At 42.3% G+C, this 18,492-nt stretch overlaps 1 protein-coding gene across 3 annotated transcripts; it reads right to left on the bottom strand.

Moving 5' to 3' along the window:
* Positions 1–217: 217 nt before the first annotated feature.
* On the bottom strand, positions 218–18,352 carry hycc1 (hyccin PI4KA lipid kinase complex subunit 1). 3 transcript variants are annotated; one of them, XM_079232317.1, is made up of 12 exons: positions 18,216–18,352; positions 11,645–11,726; positions 11,017–11,118; positions 10,533–10,712; positions 9,611–9,691; positions 9,421–9,536; positions 8,127–8,222; positions 7,693–7,809; positions 6,896–6,983; positions 5,104–5,266; positions 3,824–4,167; positions 2,197–2,336 (listed from the first exon to the last, which is right to left on the bottom strand). In XM_079232317.1, exons 2-11 carry the CDS (start codon positions 11,693–11,695, stop codon positions 3,869–3,871), a joined length of 1,293 nt encoding a protein of 430 aa, XP_079088443.1. In that variant the 5' UTR covers positions 11,696–11,726; positions 18,216–18,352; the 3' UTR covers positions 2,197–2,336; positions 3,824–3,868. The 3 variants fall into 3 exon arrangements, with proteins under 3 accessions (XP_079088445.1, XP_079088443.1, XP_079088444.1); XM_079232319.1 differs by lacking the exon at positions 3,824–4,167 and having other exon boundaries at positions 218–2,336; XM_079232318.1 differs by lacking the exon at positions 18,216–18,352 and having other exon boundaries at positions 11,645–11,821.
* Positions 18,353–18,492: the final 140 nt, after the last annotated feature.

Here is an 18,492-nt window from a genome sequence, read left to right as displayed (position 1 = left end):
TATAAAAAAATTGCATTATTCTGCAGGCAGATGTACAGTTGCCTATATTTCATTATCTGTGGAGCATGACATCCCCTGTCCTCAGACCAGCGTGTGTTACATATATGAGATTTACAGTCAAAAACATCGTCCGTTTGATTCTCAGGTGCTTTAGGACCTTCATAAAAAAAAAATATGTCGAATTTTATGTTTTCCAGCAAATATAATGGAACACAAGTGAAATATAGAAACACTTTATTTCGAGAAGTTGAATCAATGAGTTATCTTCAGACATAGAAAGGCCAATTTAAAATGAACTTAAGTACAACAGTATGATGTACAACAAGAGCTTACCCATTCACATTCTGTAAAACCACATACAGAAACACGATGATTGTTATGGTCCCACCAAGCTATGGACACTTGACAGCTCTAGTACACCGACAACAGAACACACTTTTTGTTTGAGGGTGGCGCAGCTTGATTTAGTAAACCAAATATAGCAGATGGAGTTTAATTCCTTTTTGGTACAAGAAAATATCACCATGTCTTGTGACGTGATGATAATGATGTGAACAACAAGGGACAAAGGAAACACATCACCAAAGTACTACAAACAGCTGGAGTGGTGGGTGGGTCAGAAAAGAGGAACGATGCCGTGTTGCACGCACACACACAGTTTTGGTCGACATTTTACATCCTTAGTCAGGACTTTCAGATTATTTCACCTCTGTACAAGTAGGTGGACTTCGTGTCTGGGTGGTCAAAATCCATAGGGAGCAACAAATCACATCTCTCACAGGAAAATACCACAGTTGAGAGTCAGACCTCTCTTGTTCGTCATAAGAAAATACCAAAGTTGAAACACAACTTGTTTGCTCTTTCAAGTGCAAAATTCAATACTGAAAAAATCACTCACACCCATCATCCCCAAAGTCAAAATCATCTTCGTCATTTGTCAGAAGTTTGGAGTTTTATTTTTGCCATAGAACAGCAATTCAGGAAGGTGCTAAAGGAGCGAGAGGGAAGGAAGGACACAAATATTGCTTCTTCATCACAATGACAATACCATGTGATTGTAAACACAATTAATTCTTAACATACTGGTTGATTATTAAGTGGTCATTTTTGAAGAATGCAGGTTCTTTTTTTTTTTAAAAAAGGAGCAAAACTGTAACTGTTGACAAACTAAGAATTGTGAATGAAAAAACACTGAATAGGAGAGATTTGTATTGCTATGGGAAGAGGATCCATTATTTTAAGTAGTTGAAACATTTCAACTTGGAGAATCATACCTTGTTCATTGCATCAATCAGCAGCCTTTACTCTAAATACAATTGTACATACACACATCCAGTCAACACACTCAAGCATGCTTACACATACTCAACATCTGCCCCCGGACAAACCTGCACAAGGTCAGGATGGATGTGTGGAAAAGCCATGCAGGGCAACAAACGCCAATTAAAATACTTTCCAAAAACCTTTCCACATTGTTTTTTTAGTAATAAGTTCCAAGTGCACCCAATTTACAGACAGGTTGCTCTGCGATGGAGTGCAGTTTTTTTCTTCTTCTTCTGGCACGACTTCACAGCAGCCGTGCATTACTAAGTCAGTGACGCTGGAAGTGACATTCCTGACATCCGGCCTCCATCAGGCCCAGAGGAGGTGGCTTTGCAGCACAGAGAATCAGACGTTGGGATGGAGAGAGGATAGAACCAGCAGGAGTGTTTATTCAAGTGCTTTTTATTCTTCTGCAGTTGGCATGGCTTGGAGTTCCAGGTCACAGGTACAGGCTCACAGGATCAGAGGCGAGGGTTTAGGTTGTCAGGAGTCACACAGGGTTCAAAGGTCAGCGCCAAGGTGCACGCTGATGCTTGGAGAGCGCTGCTTGTGGTTTGGCGCCGGACTCAAGTACCCCAGTCCATCCTCCTGCAGGCTGCATGAGTAGCGGCCAACTTCAGAGGCGGTGTGGTTGCTGGAGGGAGGGGCGTTGCTGCCGGCCACCTGCTCAAAGGAACGTGAGAAGACCGCGCTGGCGGTGCGCGTCAGGCTAGTGAGAGCTCCCGCCTTGGGCACCGATTGGCTAGAAGTGAGCGTCAGTCGCTTGACAGAGAGCTCTGCATTCTCGCTGGCGGCCCGACCCATTGATAGAAGGCCCGCTTCCTTGTCCTTGCTGGTGCGCCCGCCGAGCCGACACTTTTTCATGGCCTTGGCCCCCAGGTTCAATGTGGTAACACTGTTGCTAATTGTGATGGTGGGTGGGGTCATGTCCTGCCCCATCCCGCCTGGCCACACCCCTTCATCCACCTCCGAAATATCCATCAGCTCATCCGGGGAACCCAGATCCACTGCGTCTGTGAGACAGACAGTCAGAGGGAGAAAAAACAAGTATTGAAATGAGAAACCGGAGCATGCAGATGAAAACATAAACCACTCTTCTGTCATCCAGCCCATCTGATCCAATCAAATCATTAGGATTAACAAGGTTTAAAAGCAATATATTAAATGTTTTGCATGTGGGCCACAATGTGTAGGGCTGCATGACAGACGAGCTCTTTCACTGTCCAGCAGGTGGCGCATTCACACTGTAACCTCAGCTAACAGGGACATCTTGCCACCTGACAGGAGAAAATGCAAGTTCAGTGTTTCAGCCCAGAACACGGGTTAGTTTAACCAGCAGCGCTGTGAGACAACAGCGAGAGGTTTATTGAGGAGTGCATGTTTTGTCCCAAAGGCAGGAGGACAGAGTTTAAGAGCATAGGCCCAGGAAAGTCCACACGGGGAGTGTAGAGGAAGGCAAACAAAAAGCCACAATGTAAACCCTGAATGCCCGTTATCACTAGCTCTAAAGACATACTCATATAAACATCTGTCCTGCTTTCTTCAAGGCAGACCTGTGTGAGTGACCAACCACCCGCATATGCAAAAATACACACTTTTGATCTGACGCTATCACTGTAACAGAACACCTGTAAACAGCTGGTTATCAGACAGATAGGCAGGTCCTGTTTAGCCTGCTGTAAAAGGTTCAGGAGTCAGATTCAAGTGCAAATGTATAGTTTTGATCAGCTTTTGCTTCAAATAACTCAAGACCTGCATATCTTTCCTCAGCTCTTAGCTACCACTCAGAAGGAAGTCATCTGTTCCTGGTGCAACCCAGGAGTAATGTGTCGAGGCGTGTGCTACATGAGACACACAAGCTTACTGCTCTTTACAGTCAAACCCAGGAGTTAGACCCTTAAACAACATTGTAAGCATACAATCTTCTCATACTGGAACACAGCTAAAAGAAAAATATCTGGGCAATATGATTCAAGGTCATCCGGCATTTTTGTTATCAGTGACCTGACCTCAAGCTTTAGTAAGATATGAACAGTGCATACTAAGTTAATGAAGTCATGATTCTTATCGTTTTGTGATTATACACGAAAGAAAATATTACTTATTAATATTATATTCCATATCTGCCAGTATATCCTCCGAAATGCTCCACACTGCTCTAATAGGATTCACTTCATTTTGCTCAACATAAAAACGTCACTTTCTCTTCGATTCGGCCAAGCGGATTTAATTATTATGCATTTTGATTTGGGTTATTGATCTGTTATTCAGTTAGATCTATAATAATAATAATAATAATTAGACTTAAGGAATCTCAGCAGGAGATCTTCGTGAGGAAGCTTTAGCCACAAAGGAGAGTAAATGAATGAGTGACGTCGGATTGACAGATGAGAGGAATAGTGCAATTAGGCAAAGAGAGGATGGTGGAGCCCAGCGCAAAAGGTAAAAAAGGGAAGACATCATGCAGCTTTTCAGACCACGCCCCCACACACACGGTTACCTAGGTTACCCCGGGAGTGGTGCAGTGGGAAGGAGGGGCTGGACCTTAGTACTGGCTCCTCCCTGTGGAGGCCGACCCAGAACCCTCATTCTCCACCATTCGCCTCACAGACTTCTGCCTCCTGACCTCCTGACCCCGCGTGCCGGAATCATGACCACGGAGCTCCATGCTGACCTCGGAGGCGGCGCCCAACGGGTCGCAGTCGGGCTGAGCACGGCCATCAGGGCGAGGCCGCAGGGAATCTCCGTTGGGCATTCGCTCGCCGCTCACACCTGTCACACTGATCTCGGGGATGGCCACGCCCCCCACTGCAGCATCACTGTCTACACTCACCTCCTGGGACTCTGGTGGGGGAGGGGAGCGTAGCAGGACAATACAACACACATAGATGGACAGAAAGACACGTACCATGCACACATACATGAACAACAAAAAGCCGGCCGTGTGCACAGGCACACACAACCACATTAACACAAGACAAACAGAGGTAATCAATGTAATGGCAGAAAAATAAAAAGACAAAAATCATAAGTGATCAGAACATAACACATGGTCAAAGTACATGCAATATGGAGATGAATATGAACACAATAATGAAATGGAGTCAAATTCCATACAGACCTCTACACATTAATTAATAGTTCATAGTTTTTTCCTCCACCATCTGCTCATAACAAAAGCTTTACGCATAAAGAAGCAGCTCGGATACGGCAGGATGAGCAGGATCCAAAACATGAACAAAGGATGTTGGGCTTAAGAGGAAACCTACTTATTAAACTAGCTGAAGGCTGTAATTTACCTGCCTTATCTGTACTGTAGAATTAAGAGAGCTGCTTTCCCCCAAAGTCTCATTTGTTCTACAACCATCTAAATACGACACAAAACAACTGAAAAAACTACACAAAACACAACTTATTCAAAACAACAGTGAACACGCTGCAGCTGATCTGTACTACAGTATAAATACGCTATTTGCTCTCTGGTTTCCCATTTTCTCCTATCTGTCAGATTCAGTTTGGACAGAAAGTCATGGTTTTGAATGAGGAGATGCTCAAAAGGAGGTAGACGTCTGATGACAACAACAATACTAAAGTAGACAGTGACTGAAGGGCGTGAAATGGTAGGGTGAGTGAATCATGAAGAGCTCTTAACATCGTGCTCTCTCCTTTGGTGTGGATTTGTTCTTCAGTCAAACAATTCCATTTGTATCACCCCCGTAAAACTGTGAAAAGTGTGTGTGAGCTCTTCTCTCTCCAACTCAATTAGCTTTTCAGTCTCACCGTGTCTCTTCCAGCGGTGTCCCCTAATAGAGAGAGAGGTGACAGCATTTCGGGAGATCCTGGAGGAGGTGGGCGTGATCTCCACCTGGATACTCCGTGCACCCTCCTTGTTGTTGCTCTTCAGTGCAGCGCCGTGCAGTGACGACTTGGTGGCATTACCAACCTGAGGACGAGGAGACGCAAACACACCCACAAATATTACTCCTTCAGAGGTTGTCAAACTTTCCCAGAAAGAGAAGCAGCTTGTATTACTCAAGGTGGTAATTATCTGACTTAGTCTCCTATTGTGCTACAGTGATGACACCACAACAATTACCGCTGACAGTTGTGTTGATATGATAGCTTTTGTAAACACAAAAATCAAAAGATGTCTTTTTACGTTGCTCATTGTTTCTAAAAACACTGACGATCACTGCAAACAAACTCAATGCACATGCTTAGATTCCCCTTTATAACTGCACTAATGTGTCTCAGGACCAGAATGTATCTAAATTGTATATACAGTTACTCTCTTTATTATGTCCATACTAAGATCCCGGTGTTAGTTATTTTTATGGAAAAGTAAAATATGTGAAAAGAGATCCATCTGCTTTATAAATTTTTTTTTTTTAATTACCAATTAAATTTTTTCAAAGATTTTATTAGTTAGATGTTAAACATGATGCATGAATTACTGCAACATAACTGTTATGTTTGAATTCTTACTATTTACAGAACTACAAATTGAACAAATTCAAGTAAGGAAAAAGATCCAAGTGGAAAGGCACTGGCCCAATACACAATAAGTGTAAGCGCAGCACACGTTTTGCTCTCAAGATCAATAATCCGATTTCTACCAGATGTATGCATAAACCTAAAAGCTTAGTACGGACTGACTGAGTTACACAGACTGGTGATATAAGAAAAACAGAACGGCTTTGTATTTCGCTCTATAAAACCACTAGTTCACAAGTCTTTCTATAATGACTAACTCTACTGTTGCTGGATATTCTCAAGTGGCACTAATGATCATGTAACAGTTGAGTACGTAACATGAGGTAGAGGACGTCATAATCACAATACAACTTGTCTTTTGTCTGTGAGGCTGAAACACATCGGTCTCATGAGGGCACATCAACAAGCTATGCCGAGATAGCAGGTGTGTTCCTCTGCAGCAAGAAAACGCTCCAATAACCACGAGACGGAACGCTGATATCTGAACATTTCTACACAACGGTGCATCTGTTCATGGTATGTGTCTTTATTTTAAAAACATCTTTTAAAACCCCATCAGCCTTCTTATTAATGTGAATCCAAAGGTTGTGTGTTTTGATTGTTGTACACCTTAACTTGTGTAGTAATACTGTGGGCTTAGGTTCAATCCTCAACTCCCTGGGCCTCAAGGATTATAGCTTAACTGAACAGAGTGAAAAGCATGTAAATAATCTAGTGGGATTACATTCTGCTTGCAGTCTGTGACACACACACACACACACACACACACACACACACACACACACACACACACACACACACACACACACACACACACACACACACACACACACACAGAGAGAGAGAGAGAGACCAACACAATGCAGCATAGTGTGCTGTGCATGAATCAAACCACAGGCGAGCGTGTGCATCTAAATCACATGCTCTCAGTCAGTCAGTCAGTCAGTCAGTCAGTCACACACACACACACACACACACACACACAGACACACAGACACACAGACACACAGACACACAGACACACAGACACACAGACACACACTTGTAGAAGAAAAACAACGACAATTACTACACCCACCAATAAAGCTTCAGGGAACAACTCCAGCTGGGCCCGATACAGAACGTCATCCAGGGCTTTGGATCCCAGTTCAACCTCCCCATTACACCTATACACAAAGACAATGATTGAAAATACACACAACGCATGCAGATTTAAGGTTCCCTGTGGAGCAATAGACCTCGAGTAGCGCTATGGATCGTTTTTCTGATTGGGTTTTGTTTATCTGATGCACAAGGACACACATGCATGTAGGTGAGACACAGTCTCACCACAGGTGGGAACAAGATATGCACTTGCAGCAAAGCACCAGAAAGACCGGGAAGAAGAAGATGCAAGCTTGTAAACATGGATACAAACACTGCTGGCTTTAAAATACTTTCTTACAAATGTTTTATGAGAAAGGGAGTTGTTTGAGAGACTTGAAAGATACACACAATATGTTTTGGTGACTAAAGCTGAACACAAAGATAACTTTTGTTTGTTTACAAGAAAACTCCACAGGGCACAGTTAGTAGTTTTTGTTTCATTTTAACTGCTTGTTATATTGTAAAAGATAATTTGAGAAATGTAAATACAGCAGCATAAACTGGTTCATACACAAAAGTGAGCATGCTTGTTGATTGTCACAGTCCAACCTCTTAAAAAAAAAAAAAAAAAAAGTATGTAATAAAATTATTGGCACAAATCAAATAAGGTCAGAGATAAATCACATGGAGCAGATTTTAAGAAAACACTTAAAATGTAAGACATGAAAAGATAAAGCTGATCAGTCTGTGCTGTGCTGGTAGTTTGTGCAGGTACGTGTGTACACTCACAAAGCGTAGTGTATCCCTGTGATGAGCTGAACCAGGAACTCTGACGTGACGGTCAGCCGTGTGCTAATGCCTTTGTAGCGTCGCATCTGTTGCCGCGGGTAACCGCATATACACACCCTAGAGGACAGCAAATGAAAACACAATAGCGGGGCTTGTATCAGTGGAACAGGGAAGATTAAATCAGGGGAACCACTCCACTGAGCCACTTGGCTGCAGCTCTATAAAAGGCAATTTACTTCCTGGCAAAGTCTATAAGAGGATCAGATAAGCAAGTGCTGGTTAAATAGTGTGCATGTGTGTTCAGCCATATTCAAGTAGCCTCCTCAAAAACATTTACAATCAAGAAATGACGCAATGATCCTCATTATATAGATTTAAATTGGTGTGTGTGTACTTATAGAGTCCTCATGACAAAGTGTGTGTGTGTTCTTTACCTGGAGCTGAGCTGGCAGAGGGACTGGAGGGAGGTGGCGGTCATGTAGCTGAGAGCAGCGTTGTAGCACAGCAGCAGGAAGGTCAGCACGTCAAATCTCAACAACAAAAACAAACCCTTAAAATAACACGTCTAGATTACACGACACAACAACATTTGAAACTTATCAGATCAAAAAGAATCACAGACACAGTTTTTAAATTCCATCTATACTGTAGGTAGGCATACTGCAATCAAAGAGATTACAAAAGCAGTACTCCACTTCCAGCAGGATCTCAGAGTTAATATTTTTGTATTCCTTGCATTCCTCATCAAAACCTGGCATCTCCAGTACATTACCCACATTTCAACTCAACTGCTACTCTCAGTTCTGATATGTGGGTGTGTTATGCTACAGGTCTGATAATACCTCATATTTCTAAGTCCATATCTCCAAATTGTCAAACTCCAGACTGGTCTTCAGTCTCAACCGACACCGAATCGAGTGACATCACTTTGAAGCATTACCAGATTTTTCACAGCTGCCTCAAAGAATTCTTTCTTCCCAAAGACATTTTCACAGATTGCCATTTTAAAAATCAGTCAGTGAAAAATTCAACATGCACAAACTACTGCTACTTGAATGGAATAAGATACAAGTATCTCTGCTTGATCTTAAAACACAGCCAAACTTGTTTTGTCAGATAAAAATGACTCTACATAAAAAAAACGTTTTATCCAATCAGTCTTGAATGCAAGAAAGCAAAGACGAGTGCCATGGGCCATCACTGAAGCTAGTGCAGAAAAGAAATGGGCCCTGGCAGCAGCTAAACTCTGTCACTACATAAGTCTGAGGACAAGAGTCACTGGAACCACATTTAATGAGCCCATCAGGCAAAGGCTGCTTTCAAACCTAACCATTATGGTTCGGTTAAAGCAAACTCAGGTCCGTTTGCATGGTTACGGTTAATTTGGGCTGGGGAGAAAGCTGTCAATCAAACCCTGATGTGGACAGAGCAATACGTGCATACGGCTTTATATTGTCACAAAAGAAGAAATTAATTTCTTGGCAAGATGTGCCTGATTTGTGCCTGGTTTGACCACTGAATTTCCGAGTGCTTCTTTGTCAGACTGTCTTTCTTCCTTCATTTGCGTTTCTATTTTGGGTTGTCCGTTTGCTGCCAATTCTAAAATCAGGCAGACTAGCAGCTTACTACAGGGAAAGCCATTTTAAAACGTGCACAACCTCCACCCTGCGGACACGTCACCATCCATCCAGCAGACATTAAAATAAGTTTGCCCATCAAGCCTCTTACCTGTTTTGTGCTGTAAAGGTCTCTCTCTGGAGGTGTGGTCCGCTGTACACCACCCTGCTCAGCCCGTGATTGGCTAGAGCCCCCTCTGTAAGGGCAATGGAGCCGATAGCCGAGGGCTGGAAGAAAATTTAATTTTTAAACTGAACATTTATGCAAAAGAAAATTAAAAGTGCATTTGTGTGTTTCTCACCTCATGGTACACTGATGGTTTGGAGAGGGAAGGGACAGTAAAAGATAATACTTTACTTTGTCCATCTTTATCAACTATTTCCTGTGAAAGTGAAAGACAGGAAGAAATTGAGAAAATATTTCTGTGGGCGACAAAAACAGACTTTTTTTTTCCTGTGTGTGCCCTAAACCTCGAAAGAGTGTGTGCGTATCTCTCCAAGCACACTCATCTGTTATATGCGGGTGTTTGTGTGGACCTCCGGGTCTCCGTTTCCCAAATCAGTCTGCTGGTGTGCTTTTGCTTACATGTGTTAATATCGTGTGAGCACACACACACACACCCACCCCAGGGTTTTCTAGTCCCCTGTGTGCATTTTAATGTCAAATAGATTAATAGGAGCCAGCCAGTGTGTTGAGTGACAGCTGACCTATTCTGCTATTCAGAGAGGAAGTTAGGGGACACTGCACTTAGCTGATGGGCAGAACATTGAGAGCCAAAATGGATGAAAATAGGACTCACCACATTTTAATAATGACTAGTGCTGACATCTCTGTGGGAAGCTTAGAGGCATTTGCAAGGAGCAACCATTCCATAAAGTGTATTACCAAAGTCACTGTGTTTCAATTCCTTTATTTCTTACCCATATTTCCTGTCACATAGCTGTCTAACAAGGCAGAACGTGCATAAAGTAATCGCAGAACCCAGAAAAAGTTGAGTTTCCCCTGCTTCTGGAACTGCATGATTGCACCCATTGCTTAGGATCAAGGACCTTTTCTTGGTGTTTTTCCTTCCCTTGTACTTATCACACTGGGAACATTTTATTGTTATTAACGAGAACAGCTATCCTTTACTGGTAATAAGTAACAGCTGTTACATAAGAATGTGGCATTAAAAATGTACATGCACACACACACGCACGCAAGCGCTTCATCCTCTCCCGTACCAGGTTGTAAATGCCCAGCAGCAGGGCCTCGATGCAGCCGGATGTGTGAGGGTCTCTGGCTGCGCTGACGGACAGGAGGCTCCACAGGAGCTCTGGTAGGAACTGTAGTGTGAAACGCTGCAGCTGCGGCTCGCCACTTCGGTAAAACTCAAATAACTGGTGACACACTGGCTCCAGCAACTGGGGAGGACAGCGAGCCAAAAACATGGTTTCATCCTGACATCGGTCTACAAAAATCAGCAAACAGCAACTGGCACTGTAAACCGTAATACATTAGGTATCTATGTATAATAAGTAATGTCAGAATGATGCACAGCAGGATATACAGTGGGTTGGAATGAAAAGTCAAATAGGACATTAGAACATGAGATAATCAAGGGTGTGTAAAAATGGTTAATGGTGGCCCTTGAAACATGACAAAATACAAAAAGTGTAGTCAGGATTTAACAAGAGATAATACAAATATTAAAGTGTGTGTCCGTACATCGCTGTAGTTCTCTCGGAGGACCTTGTAGAGTGCAGGGACAAGGGCACCTTTGTCTTTTAGTGAGGCAGCATAGGTGGACACGGCACTATCAGGGAGGGTCTGAAACAGACACACAGAAACAGCTGAAGTTTAATACACTAACTGACTTGCCAATAGTCTAAGAATAAACACGCAGCATGACAAGATGAGACGCGAGTACTGATTACCCTAAACTTAAGTTTGACACTTTTGATTCACATCAAGTCCACCGATATCATTTTAAAGCAAAAACCCAATATTTTGGCTACAGATGAAGGAGACAGAATTGATGTCAATCAGAGTGAAGTATAATCAACATTGCAATACATTATGTTTGAACAATATTTTGAAAGGCCACAGAGACAGAGAAGGTTCCCTTCTGCTCCTTTATTGTCACACCTCAATGAGTCTTAGCTTTGGGAGCAGTCACGTATTGATGAGAGCTAATGTTTGAATAGGAGCATATCATTTTCTGAGAACGAAGCACTTCAGAGTGCATTTGTTTATGTGTGTGGAAGAAACGTTGCCAATAATAAAGCGGCAGCAGAGAATGATCTGCACACTAATGAGGGTTATTATTACGTGCTTGCTGTTGCTAAAGCGGTACCTTAAATTCTGACAGCCATTCCTCCACCACTCCTTGGTCCATAGCCAACATGTTCCCTCATCTGCAGTGGAGTCACCTCTACCTGCAAGAGAAAAAAAAATACTATATTAACACACACTCTGCATAATTATTGACACACAGCAAATTTAGAGTGAATTTGCGAGCATGTTTGCACGCGCACACGCAGCTTCTTCCATGTTTGCAGCCTTCCTATATTTGGTATCCGCACGGATAAAAATATTCTATTATAAACAGCAAACAATGCTACGGCAGTGGTGAATAGTAACTATACATGCTGCAGGCATCACTTCAATACTCCAAAGAAGCACATGTCTCTCCTCCCCTCTTGCTCTCCTGTTTCCCTCTCATTCCTCTCCAGACACACACCTATGTACCAAGTACCGAACCTATTCTCAAATCAGGCTCTCGAATAGAAAAAACACCCACACAGAGAAGCCTGTTGGCTTCATTGTGGAAGCACTGATGAGAAGAAAAAAAACCGCCATACAGCAGAATTTAGACGCTTGTTGAACAGGCTGGTCCTAGGTCTTTAAACAGAGACAGACAGAAAAAGCTTCAGCTAAGATTTACTGAATGAATGAATCCTTATTGATATGCTTTGCTATCCATCAAAATTACACTGACTGCATCTTAACTTCTCTCCTTCCTCGTTAAAGCACTCAACTTGTATGCACGTAGCTTATTTTCCATTGCACCTCCAATGTTTCCTTATCTTCTCTTGCGTACTCTGTGGAGTTTAATTTGCTCCCAATCTGCCATTTTAATTATCTGTTTTATTAAAGCATCTGCTGGTTTCTATGTGACACCGGTTGCTGTGCTGCAGACACATCAGAAGAAGGGAGAAAGCTGATGAAAGACGCGGAAAGAGAAAAGGCAAGGTAGACAGAAAAATTATCAGAAAAAAAAAAACAGCTTTCAAAATATCTAAAGTGGAGATGACGACACACTAGCAATACAGTTTTGATGACGTCAGTCATCACAGATCAAAGTGGTGGACTGACCCATGCTGCTTGCGTGGCAAAAAAAGCCAAATATGAACTGATTCAAGCTTCTCAAATGAAACTATTTTCTCCTTTTCTCTTATTTCATATCATTGTTAACTGAATAACGTTATTTGGAATTTGGTTTGTTCATTTTTCACTATGACATTTCAAAAGATCAAAACATGAATCAATTATAAAAAAAAAAAATTTAAAAAGTGATTGATCGTCGAAATAAATCACAAGTCCTGTTTTTTTTCGTGTCCTTAACCAACTCTGAAGGGTGACGGTCACTAAGACACATGGTTTCCTCGTGTGGCCTTCCAACAGCATCTTTGCATCTCTGAAGGATTATCTGTTCTTCACTAGCAGTCTGTTTTCACTGCAGTTACGTCTTGCCTGTGCTCTGGAGTGCAAGTACAAGGCTATATTGGCTGTTGAATGCAGAAACAAAGTCCATGTTTGGTATGTCTGGTAACATAGTCTGAGAAAAACCAAGAGGGAGGAAGAAGTCCTTCTATGTGCACACTTGGCATGCAGGTACATGCTCAGATTTGAGCTGAAGGTGGCATAATTGAACCGTCCACTTTCAACACTTTACTAAGTGAACACACACACAAAAGCAAAAAAAAAAGAGAAAACTTTCTGGTTATGAAAGAAAACATATCAGAACATATTCTGGAGGTGAATTCAAACCAGAGAAAAGAGTATAGTCCTGATGTTTAATCACCATGATTAACAGGTCACATGCATGTGTGTGTAATTAGAAATACAGAAAAATATGTTCACATCCAAATGCTTTATTTTGTATTATTCTGGTCTTTGGTCCTCCATGGCAGCCAGGTATCTATTTATGGACTGTACCAATGACAGCAATGACAAGGGGGGAGGGGAGCCAGTGAATCATAAAATGGGGAAGGATTATATAGCAGAATGGCCTCCATTTAGAGAAATTTGTCCTTTGTGGCGGTCTGTTGTTCCGTTCTCTCATAATGGTGAAGACTCCAAGGATGGCAATGATATCTAAAGCCAGCATGTGCGTTTTAATGTCAGGCTCCCTGAATAACAAAATAAATGCTGTGATTAGAGAGTGGATGAGTCAGTCTTGTAAGTGGAAGAAGGGTTCCTCCTACAAAGTCACTTTTAACCAGTTAACTCTGTCCACGCTGGCATCTGTGGTATGTCATCTACATCATCTGTGTCCAGAAAAAGATACTTGAAGACTAAACTTAGAGGCCGCCTGCCATGCCGCCCACCTATGTGATATATTTACCTCTTACCTCAGCAGCAAGGGAAGAAGAAACAAACTGCAGCTACAAAAGCAGCAGCATAGGTGTGGACACTCGGGTACAAAACTGCTGTCACAGGATGTAAATCAGTGTATTCTGAAATGTTGATTTAATTTTGACAATGTAAACAATTTTTATTTTATTAGCCAGCCAAAGTTAGCAATTATTTTCACTCTGCTAATTATTTTATTTGGTCTAAAAAATGTCAAAGTAGTACAAAAATATCCATCAGAATTTCCCAATTACATTACAAGACCACATCATCAAATTGTTGAATTTGAATCCCAAAAGATACTTTTTTTTTCATAACGCAAGAGATTGACAATAAAAATATTGCAAATAACTTTGCACTAAACAATAAATCAACTAATATGTAAATGTATATATCCCTAGCCGCAACAATGCCAACAATCTGCAATAGCACCCATCTATCAGGCTCACCATACATTTTATTCCTCACCAATGAAAATAGTGATGATTTATTCTGAAACATTTACATCACAAGATGTACAAACAGCAGACAATACTGTAATATCTTTCAGGCCTCTACGGTCTATAGACATAATGCAGACCGGCTTAAGCAACTGTTGGAGGACGATAGCAAACTAATTGCCCTGATAGGACACTAGAGTGTAATTATGTTATTAGGCTGATGTCTTTCTTCCGTCTTGGTCTGGCTGACTCAAAGTCATCGAGGACTAAAATATCATGACAGAAATCAATATACGCCAAGGAGAGCACACGACTAATGATGCAGCGGGTGGTGAGCTTCTTCTATGCAGCTCAACCTCACTGATCAGCACAAACATGCATGAATAAACCAGTGTTTAACAAACTCAAACCAATGAAGTAATGAGCAAGTAGAGAGGCAGTGAAGGGGGATGAATAGAGTAGAGATCAATGGATAAATTAATAGAGGTAGAGATGCATGTATAGAGGAATGCGGGATAAAAGCAATGTATGACGACCCAAGGGATTGATAACTCAAAAGGAGTGGAGCAATAAAAGAGGAGAGTTCATTAGGTTTCAATCGTTGCTGCCTCAGGCAACCTCACAGGCTCTGAGATACACAGGAGCTAAGGGAAGACACCTCTCTGTGATCCAAACAGGCTCTAAAACAGATCTTACCCACGTGTTTAGTCGCCTCGCTGTGACTTACTGAGCTTTTCCACCAATGCAAAGCCCCAATGCAGCCAACTATTTGCCAAGCAGCGAGAATGGGTCATGCATTGCACAAGTGTATATGTGAAAATGTGTTTACTCAATGTCTGGTTCGACAAAACCTGTGAGCTAGCTAAAGTTGACAGCACATTCCATCTGAATTTACACCCACGCATTAAATTATCTAACACACAAACACACAGGGCTGGCGGTCTAAATGAGCTTATTTTTGACTCCTCCTTCCAAAGACTTCTTCCAACACAAACAGGTCTCCTTTGAGTTTACATTCTTAATCTGTGTTCTAAGTGTGCTGGCGTGTCCTGACGAAGTTACAAAACACACCGCACACAAAACCCACAGCCAGAATCAAAAAACACAGCGTTTTCTGGTGCTCAGTAGTAAAGTTAGAACATACCTGTCTGGAAAAACTGGTGGGGAACTGTAGCGAGTCCAAGTGAGAATGAATTAGGGGGACACCCACACCCACACACACACACACACACACACACACACACACACACACACACACACCACTCCCTGCTGATTACCTCATTTCCTATTACACATAGGCCTATGCTTTGGAACCTTCTTTTTTCAGGAAGAGAGAGGACCAACAAGACTGACGGCTTGAATAGAGGGAAGAAAGGAAGCAGAGAGAAAGACAAAGAGGGCGGTTTTGAGAGTGACAGAGCTGCCCCAGCTGCTTTTTCCTGTAGTACAAGGTGCAGGACACAGAAACTACTGGTTAGGCTGATGACAATAAAACCCACATTATCTTCAACTAATTAAAGCTACATGGAGGCGAAGAGTAAAATAGATCTGATAAAATCAAATGAACATAAACTAGCTAATGTATCTTCCGCTGACACAACTCTTCCACAAATAACTTATTTAACTGCACTAACCAATGTCAGAACCAGGAACTAAACCAACATGACTACGCCCAAAATCTAGAAACTAGGTCAGCTGTCAACTGTCTCCAACATGCCCCGAGCTCACAGCTCCACCTGAACGCATGTTCAGACTTGTTAAGAGCCCGTTTAAAAAAGGTTTACTCCTAGGTCTGCAGCATTTTGTTTTGACATCCCTCTTCAGTTCATATCACATATTGTGTATGCCGTCTGTTGCTATATTCTTTATTTGGACTATCTTGGCTGGCTGTTAACCCTGTTGCATCATCGCCTCCCACCTTGCTCTCCCCCCTGGTCTTCTTCAATAGCAGGTTGCTTGTAGCTTAAATGGAATGGGGGGGGGGGGGGGGGGGGTTCTGCTTTTCCCTTCACCCCATTTTCTTTTCTCATCTTTTGCACATAGCGCAAAAGGACTGCCGATAGCCAAGTAGAAATGACAACACAGTCTGTGGTTTTTGGTGCTCAGGAAGACAGATGCAGGGATCTGACTAGGAGGAATCTTCTTATAGCAGCCTACGCTTTTTTCTCTGTTGCTTCTGAGCCAGTGATGCATCTTTGTCCCTTATATCGCCCCATCAACTCCTGGTCTTCTTGTGGCAAGTCAGTGATTAACATCACTGATTTTTCAATTTTAATGCTCTCTTTTAATTACTTTTTCCTCTCCATCTGTCTCAGCTTTTCTTGCAACAATTACATAAATCTGTAGTAATCTATTAATGCTCAACACATTTAAATACCACTTTTGATTCAGACAATTAGCTTGATTTTTCATGGAGCGTAAAGTAGGCTTCATCTACTGGTATATATGTCTACAAATATATACGTTTGCTGTAAAAAATTTCACCGATATTGTACTTGAATGTGGTACAGAATGAAATGAAAAGGATTGCGAAAGTTTTCATTTCTCAAATTACCAGGCTATTTCATGAAACCGCAGGCATTGGTGACTCTAGCTGTGATGCTTGATGACAACAGAACCCGTACGATGTTCTTGCTTCACGACCTGCCGGGCTTCACTGTCAAAAAGCATTAAGAGGCCTAGTTCACCAGCAGCCATGGATGCCACACATCAACAAGCCTGCGCATACTTTTTCACGCATGCACGCACCCACATCCTAATGACACCACTTTAACAATCACCCACTCCACAAACTCGTCTATTGCTAAACAACAAGCCTCTCCCCAATGACAAAGGCAAAGACGAACACACATCTGTGGAAAGCAGGGACAACCTATGAATTAAGGCGCAAACAGCATCTTATTTAAACAATATCTGGCACAAGACCAGAAGCACACCCCTTGTGAAGGACACAGACTGTAAAACAACATTGTTCAACTTTTGACAGCCTGTACACAAGTGAAGGACCCGGAAGGTTTGCCGTGGGGCTCTGCGGCAAAGCTTCACACTGGTGCCCATCATACAGGAAACCCTTTAACTGGGTGGGTGGTACAGAGGAAAGATGCATCACATGGCATCTATTAGTAAAATCCCATTATCTATCATCACCAATCTGCAGTAGTTTCTGTGCCCCTGCACAACCGATGTAAACACAAAGACACACATATTAAAAAAGTATAATCAAAATATCATGAACCAGGGACATAGGTCTCTTTCTCACATTCGCACGCACACACACATTACAGGAAGTATTTTAACAAGGTCCTGACACACACACACACACACACACACACACACACACACACACACACACACCTTTAAAGAATTATCATCAAGTCAGGTACAAAGTCTGCATCTACGACGAATGTTAATTAATCTGCTATGATAGCAAAATGGGTGCAATAAAAAGCTCGTTTGCTAAACACATTGGGAGAACCTGACGGCTTCTTTTTTTCACAATATCTCGCAAATTCCAGTAGTAACTATTGTTCCCGAGCGCTGCTAGTATGCTAGTTTCCACAATGACAACTGGTAACAGCTTGCGTTTAACTAAACAACAACGATACATTCTGTCTCAGAGCAACGTCAGCTCAATGCCAAACGTTATAGCCTTCCCAGGCAGACTAGTCCGTGTGTTTGTTCACCAGCATCAGGCAGAGGATGTAAAGTAATCCTCCGCCGTCACACTCTCGCTGTCTTGACTTGCTGAATGACTTCGAGCTGTCACCACGGTTGCTTTCAGATTAGCTCGTTAGCTAGCTCGGCTAAGGCGCGACACCAAGTAAAATGGGGGAAGTTGCCGTTACTTACGGGCATGCTATCGGTCGACTTCCTGGTATCGCTGTCCTCAATCGTTCCGACAACACGAGTAAACTGCTATCACTTCGCCTACTCCATAAATCTCCTCAATAATTCATCAACATCAGCTCCTTCCATCTTCATTACTTTCTCCACTCAGACAACCTTCGACGAGGCTCCACTGAGTGACACGCGTCTAAGCCAATGAGTGAGCAGTATATGATCTAACTGCCGCGCCCCCCGAACGTAGCATCCAATCAGGTTGGACTCCTCTGTTTGTTAATAAGTT

The sequence above is a fragment of the Taurulus bubalis genome, assembly GCF_910589615.1.
Source record: "Taurulus bubalis genome assembly, chromosome: 16".
NCBI classification, from domain to species: domain Eukaryota; kingdom Metazoa; phylum Chordata; class Actinopteri; order Perciformes; family Cottidae; genus Taurulus; species Taurulus bubalis.
This window is presented reverse-complemented; position numbering and strand designations above follow the sequence as displayed.

What these genes read in the sequence shown, in the direction of transcription:
- hycc1 (XM_079232319.1), bottom strand. Translation starts at nt 11,695, where the DNA reads ATGTTGGCTATGGACCAAGGAGTGGTGGAGGAATGGCTGTCAGAATTT. An exon ending in AATGGCTGTCAGAATTTAAG is followed by an intron (nt 11,119 to 11,644) that starts GTACCGCTTTAG and finishes TGTCTGTTTCAG; the next exon opens with ACCCTCCCTGATAGTGCCGT. An exon ending in TGTTCCCTGAAGCTTTATTG is followed by an intron (nt 5,267 to 6,895) that starts GTGGGTGTAGTA and finishes CCTCGTCCTCAG; the next exon opens with GTTGGTAATGCCACCAAGTC.